A 19115-nucleotide genomic window follows, 5' to 3' on the forward strand; every position below is an offset into this window, starting at 1 on the left:
AGTTGCTCCGCGGCACGTGGGATCTTCCCAGACCAGGGCTCAAACCCGTGTCCCCTGCATTGGCAGGCAGATTCTCAACCACTGTGCTACCAGGGAAGCCCTATGGTGAGATCTTTGAATGCACATTCTGTTTCTTTCATTTCTGTAGCCCTAGAACCTGTTCAGCACATTTTGAATGAAAAGAAAATGAATGGACATCTTTCAGTAAGAGGACGGAATCACTGGCTCCCTTTTCTGTCCCATAAGGTTGAGGAGGGGATGAGGATGCACCTCAGTGGGAAGAATTCAGCACCACCTCCCTTCTCAAAGGAGTCACTCTAAAGCATGTAGAAGAGAACCTCTCCCCCGGCTACAAGAACCATGAAGGGAACACATGATGTTGCCTATACTCAGGACATATAAAAAATACAGTTTGACTTTCTGTGACTTTCTGAGATTTGGTGTTAGAATTAAATTCAAGGGACGTGACATTGCCCTTGATTTTCATATTCTTCTAGAAGCACATAGGCCTGAAGTTCAGGAGGTGGGAACCAAGGAAGGGACACAGAATCATAAATGCCCAAGAAATCTGAATATGAAACCACTCCACAGAGTCTACAAAATATACTTTTAGCTAAAATCGCATATGGGAAATCTTGAAATTAGGCCAAAAAGACAATTTACATTTGAAATCAATCAATTTTAAAAACAGGACCAGCTTTAATAAAGCCAGTCAGTCAACAGATTTTATTGAGCACCTCTTATCTGCCAGCACTAGAAATACACTGGTGAGCCAGACAGGCACAGGCCCTGTCCTCATGGAGCTCACAGTCTGATGGAGACAGATAGATGTGAAATCAACAATTATAAGTAATTAATAAAACACTTGTTCATTAAAATGTCTGAAATCATTCCCAAAATTATTGACTGAAAAAAGTGACATGGGTATGGATAAGAACAAAATGAATCATCCTTTGTATCTGAAAATATGTTGATGACATAGGTGACCAAATTCTTGAAGAACACGCTTTCTTACTTGGCTCCAGTCATATTTGATGGAATGCAAATTCTTGGAAAATGCTTCAGCATGCTGTCTGGGAAGAGTTTCCTCATGTATGGAACTGGCCTGAATGAGGGCCATCAGCTGAGTACGTTTTTCTCCCATTGGTTAGCTGATGAGGACAGGCCCAGATACATAATACAGTATTGATGGGTCTTCAAAGAGGCTGAATTTATAATAAATAGTTTGAAATAATAAACCATCTAACCTCATTTTCCTCCCCTTTCACTCACCTCAGAATCAGAGGCCACTTTTTACACTTAATCCTGCCACCAAATAAAAGTGCAAGCACAAAATTCCATCTCGACAACCTCAACAGAGGCATTCCTTATCTTTAAAATCCCACATTATGCTGGGAAAAACACAAAGTCCTACAGATAAGGTAAGGAAATAGATTGGCTCCTATTTCCAAGGCCTCTGACTAGATCAGGCAGGGAAGCCTGAGCCTGCTGTGTTAAACAACTGAGCAGTAGGTAAGACCGCCTTTAGGAAGCTGCTGTGGGCAGTGGTGGGCAGGGGTTTAGGGAAAAGAAGTGATTGGACAAATGAGCAATCCAGGTGGAACGTACTGAAGGTCTGGCCAATGACCTGGGGTTCCCACGTGGACTCCATGCTTCAGAAGGACTTGGCAGGATGGATGCAGAGGGTACATAATCTGGGGTGCTGCAGACAACAGGGCAAGACCCATGGCTGGAAATCACAGGAGGCAGATATAAGCTCAGTACAGGAAGGAACCTTTGAGCAACTCAATGGAATGGATAACTTCTTTAGAGAGTGAGCTTTCCATCACTGGACATATTCAACTGGAAGCCGCCGGAGGACTCATCAGAGAGGGTATAGATGGGATACCTCAACCTCCAAAGTTCCTCTCTTTTTTTTTTTAATAATAACTATAGAGTATAACCTTTATTTTTTTAAAAAATTTTTTTATACATCAGGTTCTTATTAGTTATCTATTTTATACATATTAGTGTATACATGTCAATACTAATCTCCCAATTCATCCCACCACCACCACCCCCGCTTTCCCCCCTTGGTGTCCATACGTTTGTTCTCTACATCTGTGTCTCTATTTCTGCCCTGCAAACCGGTTCATCTGTACCATTTTTCGAGATTCCACATATATGCATTAATACACTATATTTGTTTTTCTCTTTCTAACTTACTTCACTCTGTATGACAGTCTCTAGGTCCATCCACATCTCTACAAATGACCCAGTTTTGTTTCTTTTTATGGCTGAGTAATATTCCATTGTATATATGTACCATACCTTCTTGATCCATTTGTCTGTTAAAGGTTGCTTCCATGACCTGGCTATTGTAAATAGGGCTACAATAAACATTGTGGTGCATGTGTCTTTTTGAATTATGGTTTTCTCTGGGTATATGCCCAGTAGTGGGGTTGCTGGGTCATATGGTAATTCTATTTTTAGTTTCTTAAGGAAACTCCATACTGTTCTCCATACTGGCTGTATCAATTTACATTCCCACCAACAGTGCAGGAGGGTTCCCTTTTCTCCACACCCTCTCCAGCATTTGTTGTTTGTAGATTTTCTGATGATGCCCATTCTAACCAGTGTGAGGTGATACTTGATTGTAGTGGTTTTTTTTTTTTTGGCTTTGTCTGGCCTTCATTGTTGGGTCTTCATTGCTGCGCTCGGTCTTTCTCTAGTTGCTGCGAGTGGGGGCTACTCTTTGTTGCAGTGCACGGGTTTCTCATTGCAGTGGCTTCTCTTGTTTCAGAGCTTGGGCTCTAGGTGCATGGGCTTCAGTACTTTTGGCACATGGGCTCATGTGTTTGTGTTTTTTACGTTTTTTTCCCTGTAATTGATATGTAGTCTCATAGCGTCGTGGTTGAAAAAGATGCTTGATATGATTTCAATTTTCTTCAATTTACCGAGGCTTGATTTGTGACCCAAGATGTGATCTATCCTGGAGAATGTTCTGTGAACACTTGAGAAGAAAGTGTAATCTGCTGTTTTCGGATGGAATGTCCTATAAATATCAATTAAATCTATCTGGTCTACTGTGTCATTTAAAGCTTGTGTTTCCTTATTAATTTTCTGTCTGGATGATCTGTCCATTGGTGTAAGTGATGTGTTAAAGTCCCCCACTATTATTGTGTTACTGTCGATTTCCTCTTTTATAGCTGTTAGCAGTTGCCTCATGTATTGAGGTGCTCCTATGTTGGGTACATATATATTTATAATTGTTATATCTTCTTCTTGGGTTGATCCCTTGATCATTATGTAGTGCCCTTCCTTGTTTCTTGTAACATTCTTTATTTTAAAGTCTATTTTATCTGATATGAGTATAGCTACTCCAGCTTTCTTTTGATTTCCATTTGCATGGAATATCTTTTTCAATCCCCTCATTTTCAGTCTGTATGTGTCCCTAGGTCTGAAATGGGTCTCTTGTAGACAGCATATATGTAGGTCTTGTTTTTTGTATCCATTCAGTGAGCCTGTGTCTTTTGTTTGGAGCATTTAATCCATTCACGTTTAAGGTAATTATCGATATGTATGTTCCTATTTCCATTTTAATTATTTTGAGTTTGTTTTTGTAGGTCCTTTTCTTCTGTTGTGTTTCCCACTTAGAGAAGTTCCTTTAGCATTTGTTGTAGAGCTGGTTTGGTGGTGCTGAATTCTCTTAGCTTTTGCTTGTCTGTAAAGCTTTTGATTTCTCCATCGAATCTGAATGAGATCCTTGCTGGGTAATCTTGGTTGTAGGTTCTTCCCTTTCATCACTTTAAATATGTCATGCCACTCCCTTCTGGCTTGTAGAGTTTCTGCTGAGAAATCAGCAGTTAACCTTATGGGAGTTCTCTTGTATGTTATTTGTCATTTTTCCCTTGCTGCTTTCAATAATTTTTCTTTGTCTTTTATTTTTGCCAATTTGATTACTGTGTGTCTCGGCCTGTTTCTCCTTGGGTTTATCCTGTATGGGACTCTTTGTGCTTCCTGGACTTGGGTGGCTATTTCCTTTCCCATGTTAGGGAGGTTTTTGACTATAATCTCTTCAAATATTTTCTCAGGCCCTTTCTCTCTCTCTTCTCCTTCTGGGACCCCTATAACACGAATGTTATTGCATTTAATGTTGTCCCAGAGGTCTCTTAGGCTGTCCTCATTTCTTTTCATTCTTTTTTCTTTATTCTGTTCTGCAGCAGTGAATGCCACCATTCTGTCTTCCAGGTCTCTTATCCCTTCTTCTGCCTCAGTTATTCTGCTATTGATTCCTTCTAGTGTATTTTTCATTTCAGTTATTGTATTGTTCATCTCTATTTGTTTGTTCTTTAATTCTTCTAGATCTTTGTTAAACATTTCTTGCATCTCCTCGATCTTTGCTTCCATTCTTTTTCTGAGGTCCTGTACCATCTTTACTATCATTATTCTGAATTCTTTTTCTGGAAGGTTGCCTATCTCCACTTCATTTAGTTGTTTTTCCGGGGTTTTATCTTGTTCCTTCAACTGGTACATAGTCCTCTGCCTTTTCATTTTGTCTATCTGTGAATGTGGTTTTCATTCCACAGGCTGCAGGATTGTAGTTCTTCTTGCTTCTGCTGTCTGCCCTTTTGTGGATGAGGCTATCTAAGAGGCTTGTGCAAGTTTCCTGATGGGAGGGACTGGTGGTGGGTAGAACTGAGTGTTGCTCGGGTGGGCAGAGCTCAGTAAAACTTTAATCTGCTTGTCTGCTGATGGGTGGGGCTGAGTTCCCTCCCTGTTTGTTGTTTGGCCTGAGGCAACCCAGCACTGGAGCCTACCCAGCCTCTTTGGTGGGGCTAGTGGCAGACTCCGGGAGGGCTCATGCCAAGGAGTACTTCCCAGAACTTCTACTGCCAGTGTCCTTGTCCTCACGGTGAGCCACGGCCACCCCTCGCCTCTACAGGAGACCATCCAACACTAGCAGGTAGGTCTGGTTCAGTATCCTATGGGGTCACTTCTCCTTCCCCCTGGGTCCTGATGCGCACACTACTTTGCATGTGCCCTCCAAGAGTGGTCTCTGTTTCCCCCAGTCCTGTCAAAGTCCTGCAATCAAATCCCGCTAGCCTTCAAAGTCTGATTCTCTGGGAATTCCTCTTCCTGTTGCCAGACCGCCAGGTTGGGAAGCCTGACGTGGGGCTCAGAACCTTCACTCCAGTGGGTGGACTTCTGCGGTATAAGTGTTCTCCAGTTTGTGAGTCACCCACCCAGCATTTATGGGATTTGATTTTATTGTGATTGCACCCCTCCTACCATCTCATTGTGGTTTCTCCTTTGTCTTTGGATGTGGGGTATCTTTTTTGGTGAGTTCCAGTGTCTTCCTGTCGATGACTGTTCAGCAGTTAGTTGTGATTCTGGTGCTCTCGCAAGAGGGAGTGAGTGCATGTCCTTCTACTCCCCCATCTTGAAAAAATTTCCGAGTTCAAAGTTCCTCTCTTGACTAGGATTTGGAGGCTCTGAGTGGATGGACCAACACTGTCTGATGGGCTTGTGGATGGGAGCACAGTTGCTCATATAACACTAAATCACTGAGTGTGACTTCAAGCTTGCTAGCAATCCACAGGGCAGCAACTCAAAGGGGGAGAGGAATGATGGGCAGGAGTAGGAAGTAGGAGGAAGGGGGGTGCTGGCCCATGCCTTGATCAACACATCCTGGTCAAGCCTCTCTTAAGGAATGTGGACACAAGTCACACTAGGCCCTGAGCATAAACCCAGCTCCTCTGTGTACATGAGGGAAGGGAGGCACATTCTCATTCCCTCAAGGTCACTGGGCACAGACTACCTTCCTCAGTGCAAGAAGACAGCCTAAAGTGTCTTTCTAAAGGCAAAGTAGGAGCATGGTAAAATGGCAAAATAGAGGAGGTTAAATATTCCCAGTGAGATTCACTAAAAATCTCATCTAATTAAAAATGATCATACTTCTAACACACGTGGGAGCCTTGCTGGGTGTGGATGCAGCACTTGTGCTAAATTTGCCTCATGGAAAGCACAGAAGCCTCAGAACTGCCCTCCTGAGTGGGGCTGTGCACACAAGGCGAGTGTGGAGTTAGAGGAAGGAAGCTAGTGAAGGCACTCTCTACCTTCAAGAGGAAAAGAACTCTCTGTGTTCAAAAGACCAAGTTCTACTGAACACGTTGTTGATCTTAATGAGGGCAGAGACAGTTGAACAAACAAAACCCAAAGTTAGTAGAAGGGAAGAAATAATAAAGATCAGAGCAGAAATAAATGAAATAGAGACTAAAAAACAATAGAAAATATCAATGAAACTAAACTGGATCTTTGAAAAAATGAACAAAATTGATAAACCTTTAGCCAGACTCTTCAAGGAAAAAAACTGAGAGGGCCCAAAGAAATAAAATTGGAAAAGAAAAAGGAGAAGTTACAACCAACACCAATAAAACACAAATCATCAGAGATTACTGCAACTCTACACCAATAAAACGAACAACCTAGAAGAAATGGACGAATTCCTATGGGTCTTTGTTGCTGCGCACGGGCTTTCTCTAGTTGCAGCGAGTGGGGGCTACTCTTCATTGCGGTGCACGGGCTTCTCATTGCGGTGGCTTCTCTTGTTGCGGAGCACGGGCTCTAGGCATGCAGGCTTCAGTAGTTGTGGTTCATGGGCTCTAGAGCACAGGCTCAGTAGTTGTGGTGCACGGGCTTAGTTGCTCCGCGGCATGTGGGATCTTCCTGGACCAGGGCTTGAACCCATGTCCCCTGCATTGGCAGGCGGATTCTTAACCACTGTGCCACCAGGGAAGTCCCTATATGGGCAATTTATATATGTATGTATGTATGTATATGTATATATATGTGTGTGTGTGTATATACATATATATATATTTTGGCCACACTACGTGGCATGCAGGATATAGTATATTAGCTCCTTGACCAGGGATCAAACCCATGCCCCCTGCAGTGGAAGCACGGAGTCTTAACCACTGGACCACAGGGAAGTCCCTGGGCAATTAATCTATGACAGAGGAAGCAAGATATACAATGGGGAGAAGACAACCTCTTCAATAAATGATGTTGGGAAAACTGGATAGTTACATGCAAAAGAATCAAAATGGACTACTCTTTCACATCATGTACAAAGGTAAATTCAAAATGGATTAAAGACTTAAATGTAAGACTGAAACCATAAAACTTCTAGAAGAAAACATAGGCAGTAGTCTCTTTGACATCACTCTTAGCAATATTTTTTGGATATGTCTCCTCAGGGCAAGGGAAGCAAAAGCAAAAATAAACAAATGGGACTATGTCAAACTAAAAAGCTTTTGCACAACGAAGGAAACTATCAACAACAAATAGGACACCTACTGAATGGGAGAGGATATTTGCAAATGATGTATCCAATAAGGGGTTAACATCCAAAGTATACAAAGAATTCATACAATGTAACATAAACAAACAAACAAACAAAAGCCCTTGATTAAAAAATGGGCAGAGCACCTGAATAGACACTTTTCCAAAGAAGACATAGATGGCCAACAGGCACATGAAAAGATGCTCCATCCCTATCAGTGGAATTGGTGCCCTTATAAAGGAGACCTCAGAGAGCTCCCTCACCCCTTCTACTAGGTGAGGACACAGGAAGAAGGAGCTGGCTGTGAACAAGGAAGAGGGGCCTGACCAGACACTGAATCTGCAAGCACCTTGACCTTGGACTCCCAGTCTCCAGAACTGTGAGAAATAAATATCTGTTGTTTATAAGCCAAAAAAAGAAAACAGAGAAAGAAAAAGAAGAGAAAAAAAAGAAAAGATGCTCAACATCACTAATCATCAGGGAAATGCAAATCAAAACCACAATGAGATATCACCTCATATCTGTCAGAATGGCTATCATCAAAAGGGCAAACAAATTACAAGTGCTGATGAAGATGTGGAGAAAAGGCAACCCTTGTGCACTGTTGAAGGGAATGTAAATTGGTGCAACCACAATGGAAAACAATATAGAGGTTCCTCAAAAAATTATAAATAGAACTACCATATGATCCAGCAATTCTACTCCTGAGTTGTTATCTAAAGAAAATGAAAACACTAATTCAAGAAGATATTTGCATCCCAATGTTCATTGCAGCATATTTACAATAGCCAAGATATGGAAGCAACCTAAGTTGAATGGATAAAGAGATATGGTACATATATACAATGGAATATTACTCAGACATAAAAAAGAATGAAATTCTGCCATTTTTGACAACATGGATGGACTTAGGATATTATGGTAATTGTGAAGTAAATCGGACAGAGAAAGACAAATACTGTATGATTTTACTTATATGTGGAATCTGAAAAACAAAACAAATGAGCAAACATAACTAAACAGAAACAGAGTCATAGATACAGAGAACAAACAGGTAGCTGCCAGAAGGGGGTGGGGGCAGGGGTGGAAGGAGGAGAGAAACAGGTGAGGGAAATTAAGAGGTACAAACTTTCAGTTGCAAAATAAATGAGTCAAGGTTATGAAATGTACAGTGTGGGTCATATAGTCAATAATTATGTAATATCTTTGTATGGTGACATATCATATCTAGACTTATCCTGATGATCATTCTGAAAGGTATAGAAATATTGAATCACTATGTTGTGTACCAGGGGCTAACATAATGTTGTAGGTCAATTATACTTCAGAACAAACAAACAAACTCATAGAAAAAGAGATCAGATTTGTGGTTACCAGAGGGGGGAGGTGGGTGGGGGACTGGATGAAGGAAGTCAAAAGGTACAAACTTCCAGTTATTAGATAAATAAGTAGCAGGGATGTAATGTACAACATGATAAATACAATGAACACTGCTGTATGTCATGTATGAAATTTAGGAGAGTAAATCCTAAGAGTTCCCTTCACAAGGAAAAATTACATATTGTTTTCTATTTCTTTAATTTTATATCTATCTGAGATGATACACTAAACTTACTAGGGTAATCACTTCATGATGTATATAAGTCAAATCATTATGCTGTACACCTTAAACTTACACAGTGCTGTATGTCAATTATATCTCAACAAAACTGGAAGAAAAAAAAGAATGGAGATAGTTGTAAAAGAGAAATTTTAATATATGCTGAAAAAAACTTTAGGAGATAACTTCCTGATGTTTCTCAGAAGCAGGTAAATCATAGTGTTCTACGTTTTCTTTCAACACAGGGAGCACCTGAGATCCTACAGACAGGTAACATGGAGAAGATAAATCCAAAGAGGTATGCATCAGGTAAAGCCCAAAGTTCACCTGTGAACAAAACAGTAACAACAGAAGTTAGATTACTTTAGCAGTTAAAATAATTTTGTAAATAATAATGTTCCACTAAAATTAAGTCAGATCTTTAAAATCATGTACTGGGACTTGATATGTTCTATCTGCCATTTAGTAGAAGGTAGTGAGAAACAAGGAGAATCCTAATATCCTAGACCACACAGATTCTCATTTTAAAGTGCTCTTTCCCAATAGTCAGCCTATACCTCTTTATTGCTGGACCTATTATTTTCTCCTTCCTGTATACCCTGAGTTTCCCACAGGAGGGCTTCTTCCTCCTCTGGGCCTCTGACCACTGTCAGGCCGATTTCTGCTCTGTTCCCTGATGTAAAAACCATTTTGTGAAAATAAGGGCAAAACTCAGCATTTTCTATAAGAATGCGTGACGTAAATTAAGTTCTCCAAATTCTCCAGAATAAGGATGGGAGGTTGAAAATGAAGAGTTGTGTAAGTCTACTCAAGGTTTGCCATCATCAGAGAGAGAAAAACAAATATCATATATGAACACATACATGTGGAATCTAGAAAAATGGTATAGACCAGGGGTCCCCAACCCCTGGGCCGCGGACCACTAGCAGTCCGCTGTCTGTTAGGAACAGGGCCGCACAGCTGGAGGTGAGCAGCGGGCGAGTGAGCAAAGCTGCATCTGCCGCTCCCCATCGCTCCCTATCGCTCCCGCTCGCATTACTGCCTGAACCATCCCGGCGCCTCCCATCCCCGTCCATGGAAAAACTGTCTTCCACGAAACCGGCCCCTGGTGCCAAAAAGGTTGGGGACTGCTGGTATAAATGATCTTATTTGCAAAGCAGAGAGAGAGACATAGACGTAGAAAATAAATGTATGGATACCAAGGGGGAAAGGGGGTAGGGTGGGAGGAACTGGCAGATTGGGATTGATACATATATACTATTGATACTATGTATAAAATAGAGAACTAATGAGGACATACGGTATAGCACAGGGAACTCTACTTAATGCACTGTGGTGACCTAAATGCAAAGGAAACCCAAAAAAAGAGGGAATATATGTATATGTATAGCTGATTCATTTTGCTGTACAGTAGAAACTAATACAATATTGTAAAGCAACTATACTCCAATAAAAATTAATTAAAAAAAAAACCTAGAGACAGTGAGAGCTGGAGAGGGCATGGAGAAAGGGAACCCTCCTATGCTGTTAGTGAGAATGGAAATTGATAATAGCCACTGTGGAGAACAGTATAGAGGTTCCTTAAAAAACTAAAAACAGAGCTACCAGTATGATCCAGTGGTCCGACTCCTGGGCGTATATCCAGAGAAAGCCATGATTCGAAAGGACACATGCACCCCAAGGTTCATTGTAGCCCTAATTGCAATAGCCAAGACATGGAAGCAACCAAAATGTCCATCAACACATGAATGGATAAAGGAGATGTGGTCCATATAGACAATGGAGTATTACTCAGCCATAAAAAGGAATGCGATAATGCCATCTGCAGCAGCACTGACGGACCTAGAGATGATCATACTAATTGAACTAAGTCAGACAGGGAAAGACAAATATCACAGGATATCACTTATAGATGGAATCTAAAAATTGATACAAATGAACTACTTGACAAAACAGAAACAGACTCACAGACTTAGAAAAGAAACTTATGGTTGGGGTGGGGGGAAGCGGGGGGGGGGGGTGGGAGGGATAAATTAGGAGGTTGGGATTAACATATACACACTAACATATATATAAAACAGATCATCAACAAGGACCTGCTCTACAGCACAGGGAACTCTACTTGGCACTCTGTAATAACCCTAATGGGGAAAGAAACAGAAAAAGAATAGATATATGGCTATGTATAAGTGAATGAAGTTGCTGTCCACCTCAAACAAACACAACATTGTAAGTCAACTCTACACCAATATAAAATAAAAGTTAAATTAAAAAAAAATGTTTGCCATCAATGCAAGTGAGCCAGTAACAACACTTTGTGGAGTATATGATGTGCTCCCAGATCTGTGATAACATCAGTTGGCCACCATCACGTTCCAGGCCCCAAGCTAGGGACTGGGGATAAATTAATTCCTTAATATTTGTGTACATATAGGTGAAGAGTACACAGGAACTCTCTGTACTATCTTTGCAATTTTTCTGTAAATCTAAAATTATTCCAAATTTAAAAAATAAAAAGATTTGTGCACAAGAATTATTGTGATGCTGAGAAATACCACTCCATGTACCATAGTATTGTGCCCACACATCCTCTCTCCTGGCAGCCTGCATGGGGCAGGATCCAGGTCCCCACGCCCCCAGTTGGCACGGCCTGCCACAGCTGAGCAAACAGACTTGTTGGTATAATACTCCAGCGCAACAGCTCTGCAGACCATACCTATCCATATCCGTAAGGAGAGTTTTGTCAATCAAATACTGTGAAACAAAACTCTGGTTTTGGAGAAACACAGGAAACAATGCAGAACATTTTACCATGAGTTAACTTGCCAGTTTATTACTGGGAAGAGATGAAATGCTTGCATTATTTCTGTTAATTTTCAAGAATTGTTCCATGCAGCCTGATTGCTTATTTGGCTTCCTCGAATTCTTTGCAAACCCAAATTCCTGACAGAAAGTGCAAGCCTGGAAATAAATGGATGTTCCTAATGAATCAATCTCTTAGAAGTTCAGCTTTTATAATCTGGGATCCACAACAACACTTAGTCATTTTAGCCCTCAAGAAGATGACTTACAAACTTAGTATAGTGAAATTTATTTTCTATGCAGCTACCCTATTCACCATAAGGCATTTTTATTCTTCATGAGATTTCTGTGGCGAAGAAAATAATGATTGAGACAATAGAATTACTTTACTTATTTACTATTTCTCTCTTTTTTTTTCCCTTGGCCGCACCGCCCAGCATGCAGTATCTTAGTTCGTAGACCAGGGGTGGAACCCGTGCCCCCTGCAGTGCAAGCATGGAGTCTTAACCACTGGACTACCAGAGAAGTCCCCCCCTTTTTTTTTTTAACTATTTCTTATCTATACTCCATATCTCTTCAACAAGATTTGAAAGCATCAAAAATACATGTAATAAAAATAGTGAGGAAATGAATGGAAAGGAAAAATAAGACAGTGTTGCCGATAAGGTCTGAACCTTGATGGTAGCCCGTCAGCCTTACAACGTTCTCCCACTTCTAAAAATTACTCAGCACTATTAAGGATTAGTTCTGGTGTAGACAATGCATCAAGAACTTAAAATGGGGTGTCATTTTTAGCAGTCATGCTTACCTTTCTCTCTCGCCTCTCAGAAAGCTTTTGGAAAACATTTCGGTTTCGCTGCCCAGTTTGCTGATCGATGCAAATCATCTGGCATCTGTGACAAGGTCCCACAACCTGGGAGGTGAGAAGGGAAAAGACAGTGCTGCCATGAAAGTGACCAGACTGTCACACTCTGCAGGGAGGAATCTGGGTCCAGGAGGAATCGTTGTAAACAGCCAATTTCAGACTCACAGAGAAATACTCAAACTGCAAGGAGCCAGGAAGTGCCACCTCTTCCCAATGCCCGCTAGGGAATCACCCACATTCGTTTATCAGCTTAAAGGCTACTGCATCAGGGCTTTGAAGAAAACGAAGAGTGGTTGTGACTCACAGGTGGTTATCAGGGAATGCTGGGCTTCCTCCAGGGAAGAAAAGAACTGATTGGAGGGCAGACTGGGAGAAGATCAACAGCCACACACCCTGCGCTGCCTTCGTGGCCACAGATCGCTCGAGACTGCGAGACGGCAGCAAGTAGCTCACGCAACCACACGCTCCCCTGTGAAACACACTGGCTGAGAGCTGAGAGCCGCTGGCTTTCTTTCTCTTTTTAAATTACTCCACAATACATAACGGACGTTGTTCGGTGTCTGCTCACAGACAGCTACCTCATCCCTGGATTCTGCAGTTTTCACCATGGCCTGGCATTCCCATGGGTTGATGTGCTTAGCTCTTCTCCTTTGAAGCCATGTGCATAATTTCTAATGCTTTGCTGTAATCAATAATTTTGCAATAAAGGTCTTAATTCACATAACTCTCTTTCCTGTTTGAATTTTTCTTCAGGGTAAATCTCCCAAAAGGAGATTATAAAGTCAACAGGTATAAACCTTTTATGACTTGATGATATCCAGTGAAAAATTGCTTTCCAAAAGAGATGTGTTAGATCTTTCTGCATTGCAACTGCTTCAGCACTATTATCACCAACAAACATCCCTTAAGCATTTACTTAAAAAAATTTTTTTAATTGAAGTATAGTTGATTTACAATGTCTCAGGTACACAGCAAAGTGATCTGAAAAAAGAATATAAATTATATAAATATATATATAATATTTATATCTATATAATATAATATATTTATATAAATTTATAATTTATATAAATATAATATTTATATTTATGCTATATAATATTTATATATAATATAATAAGAATATAAATATATAATATACATAATATAAATATATTCTTTTTTCAGATTCTTTTCCATTATAGGTTATTGCAAGATATCGAGTATAGTTCCCTGTGCTATACAGTAAGTCCTTGTTGTTTATCTATTTTATATATATTAGCATGTATCTGTTAATCCCAGATTCCTAATTTAGCATTTACTTTTTGAAAGGCACAGTATTAACTATAGCTTATACTTTTAAATGCCTGCACAGGACGACATTGTATGGATGTAGTGTACTTTATTTAATCAACTCCCCTTTTATGGAGACACAGATGTAGAAAACAAACATATGGATACCAAGGGGGAAGGGGGGTGGGTGGGAGGAATTGGGAGTTTGGGATTGACATATATACACTATTGGTACTATGTATAAAATAGATAACTAATGAGAACATACTATACAGCACAGGGAACTCTACTTAATGCACTGTGGTGACCTAAATGGGAAAGAAATCCAAAAAAGAGGGGATATATGTGTATGTATAGCTAATTCATTTTGCTGTACAATAGAAACTAACATAATATTGTAAAGCAACTATACTTCAATAAAAATTAATTTTAAAAAACTTCCCTTTTATGGATATTTAGGATGTTCTCCAATTTTTCATATTTATAAAGTATTGCAATGAGTAATTTTGTAATATATCTTTGCATATTTGTAAGAGTATTTTTTATGGGATAGATTTCTATGAGTGAAATTATTGGGTCAAAGGGCATGCATATTTTAACTTTCATTAATTGATGTTTATTAAGTGTCAAGACCTAAAGAAAGCAAAGCATCTCAGAAAGGTTTTTGTAGAGTCCTTCTTGTATTCATGTACCCAGGTACCTTACAACTTACTTGTTACAAGGTAAGTTTCTGACAGTGATCCTAGTCTAGTTGTAGTGCTTTCTCTTTTCCTTCTTTTCTTCCTTTATTTCTCCCTCTCTCTCTTCATCTATCATATATTTCGTGCCTACTCTGTACCAGGCAGGATGTGTAAGAGCAGGTGCTTTTATAGCATGGCAGGGACACAGCAACAGAAAATGAAGAAGAGTCAGCCGGGATGGAGGAATGAGTGGAACGACAGAAGGCTGGTGCCAGAGAGGTCTGTGGAAGAGAAAAGAGATAATTCTTTCAAGGGGGAGCAGCTTCCAGGATAAGAGGAAGTTTGGAGAGTTAAATGGATAACAAAGATCTTTCGGACATTTTTTTTTTTCTTTTGGTGCCACGCAGTTTATCCCTACCCCAAACCCCAGACCTCTGAAATCCTTCATTAAGGGTTAAATTATTGTTTACTGCTCTCCTCGAAGTTAGAGTGATGTTCCATCTGAGTGCAGTAGCCCTATTACAATCAGTTTATACAACTGGCTAATTACTGTTATTAAGATAATTTCATTCCCCACTGAAGAACTGGGCACATTCTGTGCAGATGACCCATCCTTCTGTCCCCAGCTATTCCACAGCTTTCCTGCCCATTCATTCCATCAGCAGTTTGGAGCACTTACTCTGGGTAAGGACTATCCTAGACCTCGGAGGAACAGCAGGGACTAAACAGACTTGGTCCCTACCCTCGTATGCTCTGAAGAAATAAGGAGACACTGTGCAGAGTGTGACCTTGTGGTGGGTCAGGAACAGCCTTTCCAAGGAGGTAACATCCGAGCTGAGACCCTGTAGGAGCTGCAGGAAAAGTGCTCCAGGTGGAATGGACAGCAGGGCTAAGGTGCTAAGGCAGGAAGCTTGGCTTGTTTAGGGAATGGAGAGAAGGTCTGCAGGACAGGCAGAGGGGGAGGGGTGATGAGCTCGGGGAGATGGGAGAGGCCGGGGGGTCAGGTCTCGGGGGCCTTATCCGCCCTAAGGAGGAATGTAGATGTTAGCTGAAGACTTCAGGTTTGGGGAGCCCAAAGCCTGGGGAGGGAGGGCATCCTGGAGGCTTTGCCTCTAACTGCAAGCTCCTCCCCAGCTGCCAGCGAGGCCAGAAGCGAGAGAGCATGGGGAGAAGGTACAGCCGCCACGGGCGCTGAGGGACCATGAGGCATCTGGGTCCTCCTCCACAAGCTCCAGACAGCGAGAAAATCCAGCACGTTTCAGGAGGAGGACGTTCTCATAGACACAAGCGTTCCAAGAAACAGAGTTGAAGCCTAGACACGGCGACAAGGTCTGTACCTTCATCACCTGTACGTTCTCTCTTCCCCACGTGAAACTGCTGCCCTCCTCGGAGGAAGGAGGGATGGATCATTCCAAGGGGCACCCCAGGATGCAGATGGTACATACCCTCCTGCTGAGATTTTTGTGGGTAAGAGTCAACGCTTGGCGGGGGAGAGGGGGCACGTGATGGGGCATGGGATTCCCTGCTACCTGCTACCATCCCGGCCTAGGACTGAGGTCAATCCCCACTGGCAACCCTTGAGGAAGGATAATAGAACTTCTGGGAACTTACCTGGAAATGCAAGGAACCAACTGAAATTTCATCCCATTTCTCTTCTTCAAAAGCCCTTGTTCCATTGGTAATAATATTGGCACGGAAACGTGAGATGAGATTGTTCACTGGGAATAATTCTTCCTTTCCATTCTCATCACTGTTTAAGACGTACCAAAGAGAGAAAAGGTGGGGAAGGGTGGATAACTGCACTACTGTAATAATTCAACATTCCTACCACTCGATGCCTGAGTTCAGCAATTGTACTCTGGCCTGAGGCCTAGATGATCAGAACAAGCTTTTATCATGAGTGCAAGGCCAAGAGACACACATCTGTTGGACAGGCCTCCATGATCTCCCTGGAATATTGTCCCATCTCCATGGAGAAGCCCACAAGAGGCAGTGCAATGGGTGAACAGATCTTTGCTGAAGAGATGAAGAACTTTGGAAACCAAGTGAACTGGGATCGAGTGAATAAACTTATGAGAAAATATCAATTCTACAGAGTCAGGACAAGGCATTTAAAGACCGTCAACAGGCTTAATTGTCAAGGACCTAAAAAGTATCAAGAGCTCACACTCTTTTTGGATATTAGAACATCATAAAGCAACATAGAGTATACATGGGAGGTTTTAATATTTATTTCCTATAGAGAACCGATTGGTAGTTGCCAGGGGTTGGGGGAAGGGTGGGCAAAATGGGTGAAAGGGGTCAAAAGGTACAATCTTCCAGTTATAAAATAAACAAGTCATGGGGATGTAATGTATAGCATGGCAACTATAGTTAATAATACTGTATTGTCTAAAAAACTACTGTATTGCATATTTAAAAGGTGCTAAGAGAATAAATCTTAAGTACTCATCACAAGAAAAAAATTTTGCGGGACTTCCCTGGTGGTGCAGTGGTTAAGAATCCACCTGCCAGCGCGGGGGACGCGGGTTCAATCCCTGGTCCAGGAAGATCCCACATGCCACGGAGCAACTAAGCCCGTGCGCCACAACTACTGAGCCTGCACTCTAGAGCCTGCGAGTCACAACTACTGAGCCCACATGCCACAACTACTGAAGCCCGCGTGACTAGAGCCCGTGCTCCACAACAAAGACACGCCACTGCAACGAGAAGCCTGAGCACCATAACAGAGTAGCCCCCGCTCTCTGCAACTAGAGAAAGCCTGCGCATACAATGAACACCCAACACAGACAAAAATAAATAAATAAATAAATAAATAAATAAATAAATAAATAAATAAATAAATAAATAAATTTATTAAAAAAAGAAAAAGAAATAAACAATCTTAAAAAAAAATTTCCAGCTATGTGTGATGACAGATGTTTACTAGACTTACTGTGATCATTTCTCAGTATATACAAATATAGAATCATGTTGTACACCTGAAACTAATATAATGTTGCATGTCAATTGTATCTCGATTAAAAATTTTTTTTTAAAGCCTTATATTCTTTTTTTTTTTTAATTAATTTATTTATTTACGTTTGGCTGCATTGGGTCTTCATTGCTGTGCGCGGGCCTTCTCTAGTTGCGGTGAGCGGGGGCTACTCTTCATTGCAGTGCGCAGGCTTCTCATTGTGGTGGCTTCTCTTGTTGCAGAGCATGAGCTCTAGGCAAGAGGGCTTCAGTAGTTGTAGCACGTGGGCTCAGTAGTTGTGGCTCGCAGGCTCTAGAGTGCAGGCTCAGTAGTTGTGGCGCACGGGCTTAGTTGCTCTGCGGCATGTGGGATCTTCCTGGACCAGGGCTCGAACCTGTGTCCACTGCATCACCAGGCGGACTCTTAATCACTGCGCCACCAGGGAAGTCCCCTCGATTAAAAATTTTATTTCCTAGCTTCCATCCCGTTTGCAGTTTTAACTAAGCATATGTTATTTTTGTAATTCTTGTTTAAAATTTTTGTTTATTAGCACAAGTTACCATAAAACAGCTCCTTGCACCTCCATGCGCCCCCTCCCCTAAGGTAAAAAAGCACTGAAAAAGCATCTGAAAACTTCAACAGAGGAACACACTGTATGATCCCATTAACTTGAGTTTAAGAAAAGGTGAACTCTCTAGGGTGAAAGAAGGCATAACAGTGGCAACCTTCAGGGTGGTTGACTAAGAAGGGATATGAGGAAGGGGTCTAGGGTTCTAGAAATGTTCTCTACTTGATCTGGATGGTGGTTACGTGGGTATATACATCTGTAGACATTCACTAAACTATGTACTTATGATTTTTGCACTTTGTTGTACTTTAATAAAAATTTTTGAAGTTTGGAGGGAGGGAAATCCTTGAGCATGACTGGAATTTGCCCTGGAGACAGAACTGAAAGACGCTGGGGGAGAGTAAGGAGTCCCATGTCTGTATCTCAAAGCCCCTGGCATGTGAAAAGCCAGGGACCAGGATACCCAAGTCCAGCTTTGCCACTAACTATGTGCAACACCCACAATCGATGAGGACTGCAGGGTCCTTGTGGGAAATGAGAGGGTTAGCACTTTCCAGTCCTAAAATCCTTTGATTCTGGATTTACCCTCCAGGTTATAAACAAACAAACAAACAAAAAAACTCCCTTTGTGCTTTGTAATAGGGAAAGTTTTATGTCCAAAAGCTACCATGGCCAGCATGGAGACAGTATCATCCATCAAATTTGAAAACAGCACCAGGGACGCTCACTATGTACTAACCACAGGCTGTTTCTCTTACCTCTGACCACCTGGCCTTCCTACCTCCTGCTTGTCAGCCCTGCACTAAACCAGGACTGCAGGAACCAGGGCTGCAGCAAGCCTGTCCCCATCTCCTCTCTTTTCACACCAAGAATCCCAGGAAACTGCAGACCTGCTCCATCCAGGGCCCAGGGTACCTGAGCAAGCGGGTCACTCAGTACGGGGAAAACTCAGTGAACCCTCAGGGACCAGGCATCACACTTCAGCTCCTAAAGAGGGCAGCCTGGACCTCGGCAAGGGAACACTGTTGTGTGTTTTTGCCAATGA

General features: G+C 41.6%; 1 protein-coding gene across 8 annotated transcripts in view; it reads right to left on the minus strand.

Annotated features, from left to right (window-relative positions):
- Positions 1 to 9060: 9060 nt before the first annotated feature.
- MOCOS (molybdenum cofactor sulfurase) overlaps positions 9061 to 19115 on the minus strand; it is a 54667-nt gene continuing 44612 nt past the window's right edge. For 4 of the 8 annotated variants that reach the window (XM_082416017.1, XM_082416014.1, XM_082416015.1 and 1 more), the window contains 3 exons: positions 16158 to 16296; positions 12538 to 12642; positions 9061 to 9254 (listed from right to left, as the gene is read on the minus strand). In XM_082416017.1, the coding sequence (XP_082272143.1) occupies positions 9102 to 9254; positions 12538 to 12642; positions 16158 to 16296 (397 nt within the window). In that variant the 3' untranslated portion in view covers positions 9061 to 9101. The other 4 variants (XR_014251497.1, XR_014251498.1, XR_014251499.1 and 1 more) reach the window with 4 other exon arrangements.

This window comes from Balaenoptera physalus, assembly GCF_965194825.1.
Source record: "Balaenoptera physalus genome assembly, chromosome: 12".
In the NCBI taxonomy this organism is placed as follows: domain Eukaryota; kingdom Metazoa; phylum Chordata; class Mammalia; order Artiodactyla; family Balaenopteridae; genus Balaenoptera; species Balaenoptera physalus.